The sequence below is a fragment of the Salvelinus namaycush genome, chromosome 14 (genome assembly GCF_016432855.1).
Source record: "Salvelinus namaycush isolate Seneca chromosome 14, SaNama_1.0, whole genome shotgun sequence".
Lineage (NCBI taxonomy): Eukaryota > Metazoa > Chordata > Actinopteri > Salmoniformes > Salmonidae > Salvelinus > Salvelinus namaycush.
In genome coordinates, this window is record NC_052320.1 from 14,379,509 (window position 1) to 14,393,344 (window position 13,836).

General features: G+C 48.4%; 1 protein-coding gene across 1 annotated transcript in view; it reads left to right on the plus strand.

Moving 5' to 3' along the window:
- Positions 1-13,836, plus strand: part of LOC120059177 (membrane-associated guanylate kinase, WW and PDZ domain-containing protein 3-like) — a 307,200-nt gene that overhangs the window by 244,838 nt on the left and 48,526 nt on the right. The window contains exons 4-6 of the mRNA XM_039008028.1: positions 2,448-2,660; positions 11,938-12,115; positions 13,608-13,687. Of these exons, the coding sequence (XP_038863956.1) occupies positions 2,448-2,660; positions 11,938-12,115; positions 13,608-13,687 (471 nt within the window). The remainder of the gene's footprint in view (positions 1-2,447; positions 2,661-11,937; positions 12,116-13,607; positions 13,688-13,836) is intronic.

The window sequence follows — 13,836 nt, forward strand, 5'->3', positions numbered from 1 at the left end:
CAAGCAAGTCTCTTCTTATTATTGGTGTCCTTTAGTAGTGGTTTCTTTGCAGCAATTCGACCATGAAGTCCTGATTCACGCAGTCTCCTCTGAACAGTTGATGTTGAGATGTGTCTGTTACTTGAACTGTGTGAAGCATTTATTTGGGCTGCAATTTCTGAGGCTTGTAACTTTAATGAGCTTATCCTCTGCAGCAGAGGTAACTCTGGGTCTTCCTTTCATGTGGCGGTCGGTCCTCATGAGAGCCAGTTTCATCATAGTGCTTGATTGTTTTTGCGACTGAACTTGAAGGAACTTTCAAAGTTCTTGAAATTTTACAGATTGACTGACCTCCATGTCTTAAAGTAATAACAGACTGTCGTTTCTCTTTGCTTATTTGAGCTGTTCTTGCCATAATATGGACTTGGTCTTTTACCAAATAGGGCTATCTTCTGTATACCTTGTCACAACACAACTGATTGGCTCAAACGCGTAAAGAAATTCCACAAATTAACTTTTAACAAGACACACCTGTTAATTGAAATGCATCCCAGGTGACTATCTCATGAAGCTGGTTGAGAGAATGCCAAGAGTGTGCAAAGCTGTCATCAAGGCAAAGGGTGGCTATTTGAAGAATCTCAAATATAAAATACACTGCTCAAAAAAATAAAGGGAACACTTAAACAACACAATGTAACTCCAAGTCAATCACACTTCTGTGAAATCAAACTGTCCACTTAGGAAGCAACACTGATTGACAATAAATTTCACATGCTGTTGTGCAAATGGAATAGACAAAAGGTGGAAATTATAGGCAATTAGCAAGACACCCCCAATAAAGGAGTGATTCTGCAGGTGGTGACCACAGACCACTTCTCAGTTCCTATGCTTCCTGGCTGATGTTTTGGTCACTTTTGAATGCTGGAGGTGCTCTCACTCTAGTGGTAGCATGAGATGGAGTCTACAACCCACACAAGTGGCTCAGGTAGTGCAGCTCATCCAGGATGGCACATCAATGCGAGCTGTGGCAAGAAGGTTTGCTGTGTCTGTCAGCGTAGTGTCCAGAGCATGGAGGCGCTACCAGGAGACAGGCCAGTACATCAGGAGACGTGGAGGAGGCCGTAGGAGGGCAACAACCCAGCAGCAGGACCGCTACCTCCGCCTTTGTGCAAGGAGGAGCACTACCAGAGCCCTGCAAAATGACCTCCAGCAGGCCACAAATGTGCATGTGTCTGCTCAAACGGTCAGAAACAGACTCCATGAGGGTGGTATGAGGGCCCGACGTCCACAGGTGGGGGTTGTGCTTACAGCCCAACACCGTGCAGGACGTTTGGCATTTGCCAGAGAACACCAATATTGGCAAATTCGCCTTTGGCGCCCTGTGCTCTTCACAGATGACAGCAGGTTCACACTGAGCACATGAGCACATGTGACAGACGTGACAGAGTCTGGAGACGCCGTGGAGAACGTTCTGCTGCCTGCACCATCCTCCAGCATGACCGGTTTGGTGGTGGGTCAGTCATGGTGTGGGGTGGCATTTCTTTGTGGGGCCGCACAGCCCTCCATGTGCTCGCCAGAGGTAGCCTGACTGCCATTAGGTACCGAGATGAGATCCTCAGAGCCCTTGTGAGACCATATGCTGACACATGCACATTTGTGGCCTGCTGGAGGTCATTTTGCAGGGCTCTGGTAGTGCTCCTCCTTGCACAAAGGCGGAGGTAGCGGTCCTGCTGCTGGGTTGTTGCCCTCCTACGGCCTCCTCCACGTCTCCTGATGTACTGGCCTGTCTCCTGGTAGCGCCTCCATGCTCTGGACACTACGCTGACAGACACAGCAAACCTTCTTGCCACAGCTCGCATTGATGTGCCATCCTGGATGAGCTGCACTACCTGAGCCACTTGTGTGGGTTGTAGACTCCGTCTCATGCTACCACTAGAGTGAGAGCACCGCCAGCATTCAAAAGTGACCAAAACATCAGCCAGGAAGCATAGGAACTGAGAAGTGGTCTGTGGTCACCACCTGCAGAATCACTCCTTTATTGGGGGTGTCTTGCTAATTGCCTATAATTTCCACCTTTTGTCTATTCCATTTGCACAACAGCATGTGAAATTTATTGTCAATCAGTGTTGCTTCCTAAGTGGACAGTTTGATTTCACAGAAGTGTGATTGACTTGGAGTTACATTGTGTTGTTTAAGTGTTCCCTTTATTTTTTTGAGCAGTGTATGTTTTGATTTGTTGAACACTTTTTTTGGTTACTACATGATTCCATATGTGTTAGAAAATAGTAAAAATAAAGAGAAACTCTTGAATGAGAAGCTGTTCTAAAACGTTTGACCAGTACTGTATTCATTGTAATCAGACAGTTGTTTCCACAACATAACGTCCCCTTGGGGATTAATAAAGTATCATCGTCTCTACCCGGTTACTGACTGTTTCTATTGACACTGCTGTGTGTGTTCTCTACCAGGGAACTACTACGGGACGCCCAAGCCCCCAGCGGAGCCCAGCCCGGTGCAACCTGACCTGGTAGATCAGGTGCTGTTTGATGAGGAGTTTGATACAGAGGTCCAGAGGAAACGCACCACCTCCGTCAGCAAAATGGACAGGAAGGACAGTGCAGCCCCCGAGGAGGAGGACGAGGAGGAGAGAGAGAGGTCTCCCCTGGTCAACGGACTCACAGGTAAGATGTCCTGTCCATGTTGTCCTGCAACATGTTCCCATCCTCTCCCACAAACTGCCTCAAACTGATCATCAACAACATTGATATTGTTGGTAGTTAAAATGGCTCCGGAGCAGAAGGCAGACGTTTTACGTGCCCCCAACCCATTGTGTTTTTATGTTCGTTTATCTGCGTTGTTTGTCATTTATTTTTTTACTAGTTTTGTACATAATGTTGCCGCTACCGTCTCTAATGACCAAAAAGAACTGTGAGACATCAGGACTGCGATTACTCACCACGGACTAGCAGAATCCTTTTTCTTCTTTCACGACTCTGACGATCCCAATATACGGCTCCCTCGGGAACAGGCCCCGACCCCAGTGATCTGCGTGAAGAAGAGGCGTAGAAAGAGAGGCCAGAGGGCGGGCTGTCTTCTGAGGAGTAGGAGGCGATCGAATAAACCCACACTCCCCTCAGTTCTGCTCGCAAACATGCCATCTTTGGACAAAAAAAATGGACGAGTTATTGGGAAGATTAAACTATCAATGGGACATTCAAAACTGTAACATCTTATGCTTCACGGAGCTGTGGCTGAACGACGACAATATCAACATACAGCTGGCTGGTTGTACGATGTACCGGCAGGATAGAACAGCAGCGTCTATGTATTTTTGTAAACAACAGCTGGTGGACGATATCTAAGGAAGTATCGAGCTATTGCACGCATGAGGTAGAGTTTCTCATGATAAGCTGCAGACCGCATTACCTACCGAGAGAGTTCTCATCTATATTCTTTGAAGCTGTTTATATACCACCACAGTCAGAGGCTGGTACCAATACAGCACTGAATGAGCTGTATTCCGCCATACGCAAACAAGAAAGCGCTCACCCAGAGGTGGCGCTCCTGGTAGCCAGGGACTTTAATGCAGGGGAACTTAAATCAGTTCTACCTCCTTTCTATCAACATGTTAAATGTGCAACCAGAGGGAAAATAACTCTGGACCACCTATACTCCACACACAGAGATGCATACAAAGCTCTCCCTCGCCCTCCATTTGGCAAATCTGACCATAGGTCTATCCTCCTGATTCTTGCTTACAAGCAAGCAGGAAGCACCAGTGACTAGATCAATAAAAAAGTGGTCAGATGAAGTAGATGCTAAGCTACAGGACTGTTTTGCTAGCACAGACTGGAATATGTTCCGGGATTCCTCCAATGGCATTGAGGAGTACACCACATCTGTCATTGGCTTCATCAATAAATGCATCGATGACGTCGTCCCCACAGTGACCATACATACCCCAACCTGAAACCATGGATTATAGGCAGCATCCGCACTGAGCTAAAGGCTAACAATAGGCAAAGCGTCAATACAGGACTAAGATTGAGTCGTACTACACCGGCTCTAACGCTTGTCGGATGTGGCAGGGTCTGCAAACCATTACAGACTACAAAAGGAAGCACAGCCAAGAGCTGCCCAGTAACACAAGCCTACCGGACGAGCTAAACTACTTCTATGCTCGCTTTGAGGCAAATAACACTGAAATATGCATGAGAGCACCAGCTGTACCGGACGACTGTGTGAACACGCTCTCCGCAGCCGATGTGAGTAAGACCTTAAGACAGGTCAACATTCACAAGGCTGCAGGGCCAGATGGATTACCAGGACATGTACTGTGAGCATGCGCTGACCAACTAGCAAGTGTCTTCACTGACATTTTCAACCTCTCCCTGTCCAAGTCTGTAATACCAACATGTTTTAAGCAGACCACCATAGTGCCTGTGCCCAAGAACACTAAGGTAACCTGCCTAAATGACTACCGACCCGTAGCACTCACGTCTGTAGCCATGAAGTGCTTTTAAAGGCTGGTCATGGCTCACATCAACACCATCATCCCAGAAACCCTAGACCCACTCTAATTTGCATACTACCCCAACAGATCCACAGATTATGCCGTCTCTATTGCACTCCACACTGCCCTTTCCCACCTGGACAGAAGGAACACCTATGTGAGAATGCTATTCATTGACTACAGCTCAGCTTTCATCAACGTAGTGCCCTCAAAGCTCATCAATAACCTTAGGAGCCTGGGGATAAACACCTCCCTCTGCAACTGGATCCTGGACTTCCTGACGGGCATCCCACAGGTGGTAAGGGTAGGTAACAACATATCCGCCACGCTGATCCTCAACACAGGGGCTCCTCAGGGGTGCGTGCTCAGCCCCCTCCTGTACTCCCTGTTCACTCATGACTGCACGGCCAGGCACGACTCCAACACCATCATTAAATTTGCCGATGACACAACAGTGGTAGGCCTGATCACCGACAACAACGAGACAGTCTATAGGGAGGACGTCAGAGACCTGGCCGTGTGGTGCCAGGACAACAACCTCTCCCTCAACGTGATCAAGACAAAGTATATGATTGTGGACTACAGGAAAAAGAAGACCGAGCACACCCCCATTCTCATCAACCGGGCTGCGGTGGAGCAGGGTGAGAGCTTCAAGTTCCTTGGTGTCCACATCCCCAACAAACTAACATGGTCCAAGCACCGCATGACTGTCGTGAAGCGGGCACGGCAAAACCTATTCCCCCTCTGGACACTGAAAAATTTGGCATGAGTCCTCAGATCCTTAAAAGGTTATACAGCTGCACCATCGAGAACATCCTGACTGGTTGCATCACTGCCTGGTATGGCAACTGCTCGGCCTCCGACCGCAAGGCACTACAGAGGGTAGTGCGAACGGCCCAGTACATCACTGGGGCCAAGGTTCCTGCCATCCAGGACCTCTGTACCATGCGGTGTCAGAGGAAGACCCTGAAAATTGTCAAAGACTCCAGCCACCCTAGTCATAGACTGTTCGCTCTGCTACCACACGGCAAGCGGTACAAAAGAGCATGGTCTAGGTCCAAGAGGCTTCTAAGCAGCTTCTACCCCTAAGCCATAAGACTCCTGAACATCTAGCAAATGCCTACCCAGACTATTCACATTGTCCCCTCCCCTCTCCACACCACTGCCACTCTCTGTTGTCATCTATGCATAGTCACTTTAATTAACTCTACCTACATGTACATACTACCTCAACTAACCGGTGCCTCCGCACATTGACTCTGTACCGGCACCCCCCTTGTATATATTGTTATTTTTTACTGCTCCTCTTTAATTACTTGTTACTTTTATCTTTTATTCTTATCCATATTTTTTTAAACTGTACTGTCGGTTAGGGGCTCGTAAGTAAGCATTTCACTGTAAGGTCTACATCTGTTGTATTCGGCGCATGTGACTAATAACATTTGATTTGATTTGATTTGAACGCAACTAGTGCCCCTAATGCATCACAGGTCAACCAATGGCGACATCCCAGGGAGCCTAATATGCTCGAACATTCACTCTTTCACTTTGTCGGAGATCAATTTGTTCTGGCTCAACAATAGCTGCCCATGCTGCCCAAAATGAGAGAAAGAGGGATGAGAAAGAGAAAGGGCTTTTATTTCCATCACCCTCATTCCCTCCACCCATCACCCTCATTCCCTCCACCCACCATCACCCTCATTCCCTCCACCCACCATCACCCTCATTCCCTACACCCACCATCACCCTCATTCCCTATACCCTCCATCACCCTCATTCCTTCCACCCACCATCACCCTCATTCCCTCCACCCACCATCACCCTCATTCCCTCCACCCACCATCACCCTCATTCCCTCCACCCTCCATCACCCTCATTCCCTCCACCCTCCATCACCCTCATACCCTCCACCCTCCATCACCCTCATTCCCTTCACCCACCATCACCCTCATTTCCTCCACCCTCCATCACACTCATTCCCTCCACTCTCCATCACACTCATTCTCTCTTTCCCCCAAATGGGACATCCCAGGATTATTCATCTGTCCCTTACAGAAGGTCTCTTCTAAATCCAAACTCTACAAAGTCAAGTCGTTCTCCATCTAGCTGGATCAATAATGTAGAAATCCCTGGTTAAAGGGATACAGTTTGTTCTTGTTTTATTTCCCTTGGAGATATTATCCTCACATGAACTGTAAACAAAAAGAAAAACCACAAGTGCCACAGCTCGTAGAGAAAAGGCAGCATCCAACTGGACATATAGGAAAGGAGTTTTATCCAGATAATGGATTCCAAACACGGCCAAAACATTTTCTGACGAAAAGGTATCCCGTGGTGTATACAGCGACCATTGGTGAGACCAGTGTGGTACCATGGAGGAGGCTATGCACATCAGATGGGGGACATACTGTAGACGATATGATAGACAGAGAGTGATTGGGTACATTGGGCCCCATCCCTCCATCCCGCCATCCCTGGAGCAGCATCTGGTCTTGTCCCATTTGCCCTCCAGGCTTCCCCTGTAGAGTGCCTCTCCTCTGGGCTTGGGGTGCTTCCAGCTGGCCCCTGCTCCTCTCTGTTCCCACAGCACAGCTGTCCCCTGTTTGGTCTGTGGTTCTCTCTGGCTCCGTCCAAAGGGCATTCCCCCGTTCCGAGTCTGCATGCTGCCAATGACAGAGAGGACAATGTAGCCCTCCCGTCCGTCAGATGGTCAGTCTGTCTAGTCCCATGGACCTAAGCCCATGCCCATGACTGTACCCTGTACCGATTCCAGGGTCCTGCCTGCAGCTGGGCACCTGGGTTGTACATTCTCTGCCTGATTTAATGTCTCAGTTGTGATCAGGCAGATGTGCATATCAGAGGGGCCTTGGGCAGGCCCTGAGGGCTGGGCTGCTAAACACAGTTCTAAGAACAGTAAGAGAGTCATAAAGTGTCTCAGTGGAGGTATGTTGATCTAGGATCAGGTTCCCGCTGTCCATAAAGTCTTATTCATTATGACCTAAAAGACAAACTGATCCTATATCAGCGCTCTTACTCTGAGACTCCTCAATAATAACAATTTAATATATGGTATTTAGCTGACACTATGATCCAATGCGACTTACAGTCATGCATCCATACATCTTTCATATGGGTGACACCAGATGGAATCGAACCCATGGCCCGGGCTTTCCAAGCGCAATGCTCTACCAATATAGGAAAAGAGACTGAAGCCCAGGTCTAGGAACAGTTAGACAGGCCATGGACTGTACAAACAGAGAGCCACATTAGCAAGGTGTGCAGACCTGAGCTGTTCCCCTGCACACCATCTCTATCACACACAACAATGGGTGCATGGGTTGGATGAAGAGAACACTCGATTCACGTTTTTCCTCCAAATGATTTATTTTGTTCTTGACGAGACACCCTCAGTTCTACCTTTACCTATGTAGTGCATCATACCCACATCACCTATAGCTGTCCCTGGTGAGTCTCCTGACTGAATGGATGCTTTTCTCAATGGGTTTGCAAAGTAGCAGGGAGGATGACATAAATTGAGGCATATTGTACATGCATCAAACAATACTATTATACACTACATGACCAAAAGTATGTGGACATCTGCTCGTCAAACATCTTATTCCAAAATCATGGGCATTAATATGGAGTTGGTCCCCCCTTTGCTGTTATATTAGCCTCCACTCTTCTGGGAAGACTTTCCACTAGACGTTTGAACATTGCTGCGGGGACTTGCTTCCATTCAGCCAAAAGAGCATTAGTCGGCGTTCCAATTCTTCCCAAAGGTGTTTGATGGGGTTGAGATCAGGGCTCTGTGCAGGCCAGTCGAGTTCTTCCACACCGAACTCAACAAACCATTTCTGTATGGACCTCGGTTTGGGCACGGGGCATTGTCATGCTGAAACAGGAAAGGGCTTTCCCCAAACTGTTGCCACAAAGTTGGAAGCACAGAATCGTTTGTTATTGTATGCTATAGCGTTAAGATTTCCCTTCTCTGGAACTAAGGGGCCTAGCCCTAACTATGAAAAGCAGCCCCAGACCAGTACTCCTCCACCAAACTTTACAGTTGGCACTATGCATTAGGGCAGGTAGTGGTCTCCTGACATCCGCCAAACCCAGATTCGTTTGTCGGACTGCGAGATGGTGATGCGTGATTCATCGCATTTCCACTGCATCAGAGTCCAATGGTGGCGAGCTTTACACCACTCCAGCTGAGGCTTGGCATTGAGCATGGTGATCTTAGGCTTGTGTGCGGCTGCTCAGCCATGGAAACCCATTTCATGAAGCTCCCGACGAACAGTTATTGTGCTGACATGAGTGTTGCACCCGAGGACAGACGTTCTTTACACGCTATGCGCTTCACCACTCCGCAGTCCCGTTCTGTGAGCTTTTGTGGCCTACCACTTCACAGCTGAGCCGTTGTTGCTCCTAGACGTTTCCACTTCACAATAACAGCACTTACAGTTGACCTTCAGAAATTTGACGAACTGACTGATTGGAAAAGTCATATGACGGTGCTACATTGAAAGTCACTTAGCTCTTCAGTAAGGCCATTCTACTGCCAATGTTTGTCTATGGAGATTGCATGGCTGTGTGCTCAATTTTATACACCTGTCAGCAAGGGTGTAGCTGAAATAGCCGAATCCATTAATTTGAAGGGTGTCCACATACTTTTGTATATATAGTCTATATTGAAGCCGGGCTTGTAGATAGAGCAGTGTTAAGGCTGTTTTTATATAAGCTTGACTGTTCAATGACTGATGTGGTGTTCAAATGATATTGAGAATGCATACTCATCACTGTATGGTCTGTACGTGCATACACACACACACACACACACACACACACACACACACACACACACACACACACACACACACACACACACACACACACACACACACACACAATATATATATTTTATATTTGAGATAATTCAAAGTAGCCACCCTTTGCCTTGATGACAGCTTTGCACACTCTTGGCATTCTCTCAACCAGCTTCATGAGGTAGTCACCTGGAATGCATTTCAATTAACAGGTGTGCCTTGTTAAAAGTACATTTGTGGAATTGATTTTTTCCTTCATGCGTTTGAGCCAATCAGTTGTGTTGTGACAAGGTAGGGTTTGTATACAGAAGATAGCTCTATTTGGTAAAAGACCAAGTCCATATTATGGCAAGAACAGCTCAAATAAGCAAAGATAAATGAAAGTCCATCATTACTTTAAGACATGAAGGTCAGTCAATCTGGAACATTTCAAGAACTTTGAACGTTTCTTTAAGTGCAGTCGCAAGAACCATCAAGCGCTATGATGAAACTGGCTCTCATGAGGACCGCCACAGGAAAGGAAGACCCAGAGTTACCTGCTGCAGAGGATACGCTCATTAGAGTTACCAGCCTCAGATTGCAGCCCAAATAAATGCTTCACACAGTTCAAGTAACAGACACATCTCAACAATCAACTGTTCAGAGGAGACTACGTGAATCAGGACTTCATGGTCGAATTACTGCAAGGAAACCACTACTAAAGGACACCAATAATAAGAAGAGACTTGCTTGGGCATTAGACTGGTGGAAATCTGTGCTTTGGTCTGATTTAGACATTTTTGTCCAAATTTGAGATTTTTAGTTCCAACCGCCGTGTCTTTGTGAGCCACAGAGTAGGTGAACGGATGATTTCCGCATGTGTGGTTCCCGCCGTGAAGCATGGAGGAGGAGGTGTAATGGTGTGGGGGTGCTTTGCTGGTGACACTGTCAGTGATTTATTTAGAATTCAAGGCACACTTAACCAGCATGGCTACCACAGCCTTCTGCAGCGATACGCCATCCCATCTGGTTTGCGCTTAGTGGGACTATCATTTGTTTTTCAACAAGACAATGACCAAAAACACACCTCCAGGCTGTGTAAGGGCTATGTTACCAAGAAGGAGAGTGATGGAGTGCTACATCAGATGACCTGGCCTCCACAATCACCCGACCTCAACCCAATTGAGATGGTTTGGCATGAGTTGGACCGCAGAGTGAAGGAAAAGCAGCCAACAAGTGTTCAGCATATGTGGGAACTCCTTTAAGACTGTTTGAAAATTATTCCTCGTGAAGCTGGTTGAGAGAATGCCAAGAGTGTGCAAAGCTGTCATCAAGGCAAAGGGTGGCTACTTTGAAGAATCTCAAATATATTTTGATTTGTTTAACACTTTTGGTTACTACATGATTGTGTTATTTCATAGGTTTGATGTCTTCATTATTATTCTACAATGTAGAAAATAGTCCAAATAAAGAAAAAACATTGAATGAGTACTGTATGTAAGGAAAATCACTTGACTTTCATGTCATGCACTTTACTCTCCTTCTGACAGCTCTTCCTCTTTTATGGGTAGTTTTCTTTCTCCCTTCAGATCAGAAGTCAACTCTGAATACAGTAATGAGCTAGGTCAGAGGCATGCAAATCCAAACCTGCAGATAAGAGCGCACGCACACAAAACACACACACACACACACACACACACAAAACACACACACACATTCACAGGGCAAGGTTTAGTGATGCTAATAGGGTCTGGGTTCTTAGCTCGGGGCTGGGTAAGGCTGAAGTGTGGTGTTGGTCAGCTCTGCCCTTGTTGCCGTTGAGCCTCTCGCTCTACAGAACATCACTGCTGACATGCAAATCCTGTGGCACACTTGCTGCACTTCCATCTCTCTCTCTCTTTGTCCCCTCCCTTTCTCTACTCCCCTCTCTCTCCCTCTCCTGTTCTTTGCTGTGTGTAACAGTCTAAAGCCTACAGTCAGTCTGTCCAGGGAAGCCGCAGAGAGAGATGCATGGAGCTCACAGGGCTCACCACCCAGCCTCCACACTCTCACCACCCAGCTTCCACATGCTCACCACCCAGCTTCCACACGCTCACCACCCAGCCTCCACACGCTCACCACCCAGCCTCCACACACTCACCATGCAGCCTCCACACGCTCACCACCCAGCCTCCACACACTCACCACCCAGCCTCCACACGCTCACCACCCAGCCTCCACACTCTCACCACCCAGCCTCCACACGCTCACCACCCAGCCTCCACACGCTCACCACCCAGCCTCCACACACTCACCATGCAGCCTCCACACGCTCACCACCCAGCCTCCACACGCTCACCACCCAGCCTCCACACGCTCACCACCCAGCCTCCACACGCTCACCACCCAGCCTCCACACACTCACCATGCAGCCTCCACACACTCACCATGCAGCCTCCACACACTCACCATGCAGCCTCCACACACTCACCATGCAGCCTCCACACACTCACCATGCAGCCTCCACACACTCACCATGCAGCCTCCACACGCTCACCATGCAGCCTCCACATGCTCACCATGCAGCCTCCACACGCTCACCACCCTTCTCCTTCCCCCTGTCCCTCCCCCTGTCTTTCTCTCCCTCCGGTGATATGGCCACAGAGCACAAGGACAAGGCTGGACAGGAGTGGATGAAGGCTGTGCCCAGCTATAACCAGTCCAGCAGTGGGGCTGTGGACTTCCGGACCTGGAGCACCTTACCACGTGACGAAAGCCAGGAACCGCTGCCCAAGACCTGGGAGATGGCCTACACAGAGACGGGAATGGTTTACTTCATAGAGTAAGTGTTGGTCTTCTGGTTCTCTACTCCAATACAGTGCCAGCGTGGTGTTGGGGATGCTAGAAGTGGCGAGAGGTAGTTTTGAAAGAGAGCATGGTGATTAGTTTGTTCAGAGAGTAGTTTGTTCCATTCTAAAGTCTGTGTTACACTGTTACATACAGTATCCTACTTGTTTGTCTGCGGCTCAGACATACAGTAGCAGTACAGTAGTTGGAGAAGTTAACAATAGTATATATTTTTTTACCCCCTTTTCTCCCCAATTTTCATGGTATCCAATCGCTAGTAATTACTATCTTGTCTCATCGCTACAACTCCCGTACGGGCTCCGGAGAGACGAAGGTCAAAAGCCATGCGTCCTCCGAAGCACAACCCAACCAAGCCGCACTGCTTCTTAACACAGCGCACCTCCAACCCGGAAGCCAGCCGCACCAATGTGTCGGAGGAAACACCGTGCACCCGGCCCCCTTGGTTAGCGCGCACTGCGCCCGGCCCGCCACAGGAGTCGCTGGAGCGCGATGAGACAAGGATATCCCTACCGGCCAAACCCTCCCTAACCCGGACGACGCTAGGCCAATTGTGCTTCGCCCCACGGACCTCCCGGTCGCGGCCGGCTGCGACAGAGCCTGGGCGCGAACCCAGAGACTCTGGTGGCACAGCTGCGATGCAGTGCCCTAGACCACTGTGCCACCCGGGAGGCCCCAACAATAGTATTATTTTTATTATAATTATGGAAGAGGATTTGTGAAATTATTCATTATTTTAACCCATCTATCGTCTAGAATACAGGTGTATTTTTTTCCTGTGTTTGATGTGATGGTACTTGGCTTGGGCTTAAAGCGCTGGGCCTCTCCCTCTCCCTCCATTGCTTACCAGTCAGTCTGTTTGTGTGGCTCACACAGCCTACAGAAGTCAGGGCCAGGTGCTGTAGCCTGCCTAAAATCAATAGCCCATTCTCGCTTCACAGGAGACAATTCGGCAAATGAAATGCTCCCAGAGGCCTGCTCTCTTTGCTCTCTGTGTTCGGCTCTACCTTTCCCTCCTTTCCCCTCTCCTTTCCTCCATCCCTCCTTCCATTCCTCCATCAAAGGAACTATCTGCCTCTATTTGGTTCTGACTACCTCTCCCTACCTCCATCTGTCCCTACCTCCATCTGTCCCTACCTCCATCTCTCCCTACCTCCATCTCTCCCTACCTCCATCTCTCCCTACCTCCCTCCCTCCCTCCCTCCCTCCATCCCTCCCTCAAAGGCACCTGCTCCTTTTGTTCTTTCCCTGAAAGAGCCATTGGATTCCAAAATAATTACATAAGTTTGTGTTTTTGAAGGGCCCTTTATTTTGATTTGTTTGGGGGTTGGCAGAATGGTTAGGGAGCGCAAGGGGACAGTTGTTTCCAAATACTGGCTGGTGAATAGCTAGCTATAGTTCACCTAGTTGTTGTGGTGTTGTGATGCTTTTTGTTCAGCTTGTAAAGTTGTGCCTCTCTGTCTCCACAGTCACAACACCAAGACCACTACCTGGCTGGACCCCAGGCTGGCCAAGAAGGCCAAGCCCCCGGAGAGGTGTGAGGATGGAGGTGAGAATCTCACACACACACACACACACACACACACACACACACACACACACACACACACACACACACACACACACACACACACACACACACACACTAACACACACAAACACACACACACACACACACACACACGTTCTCATATACAG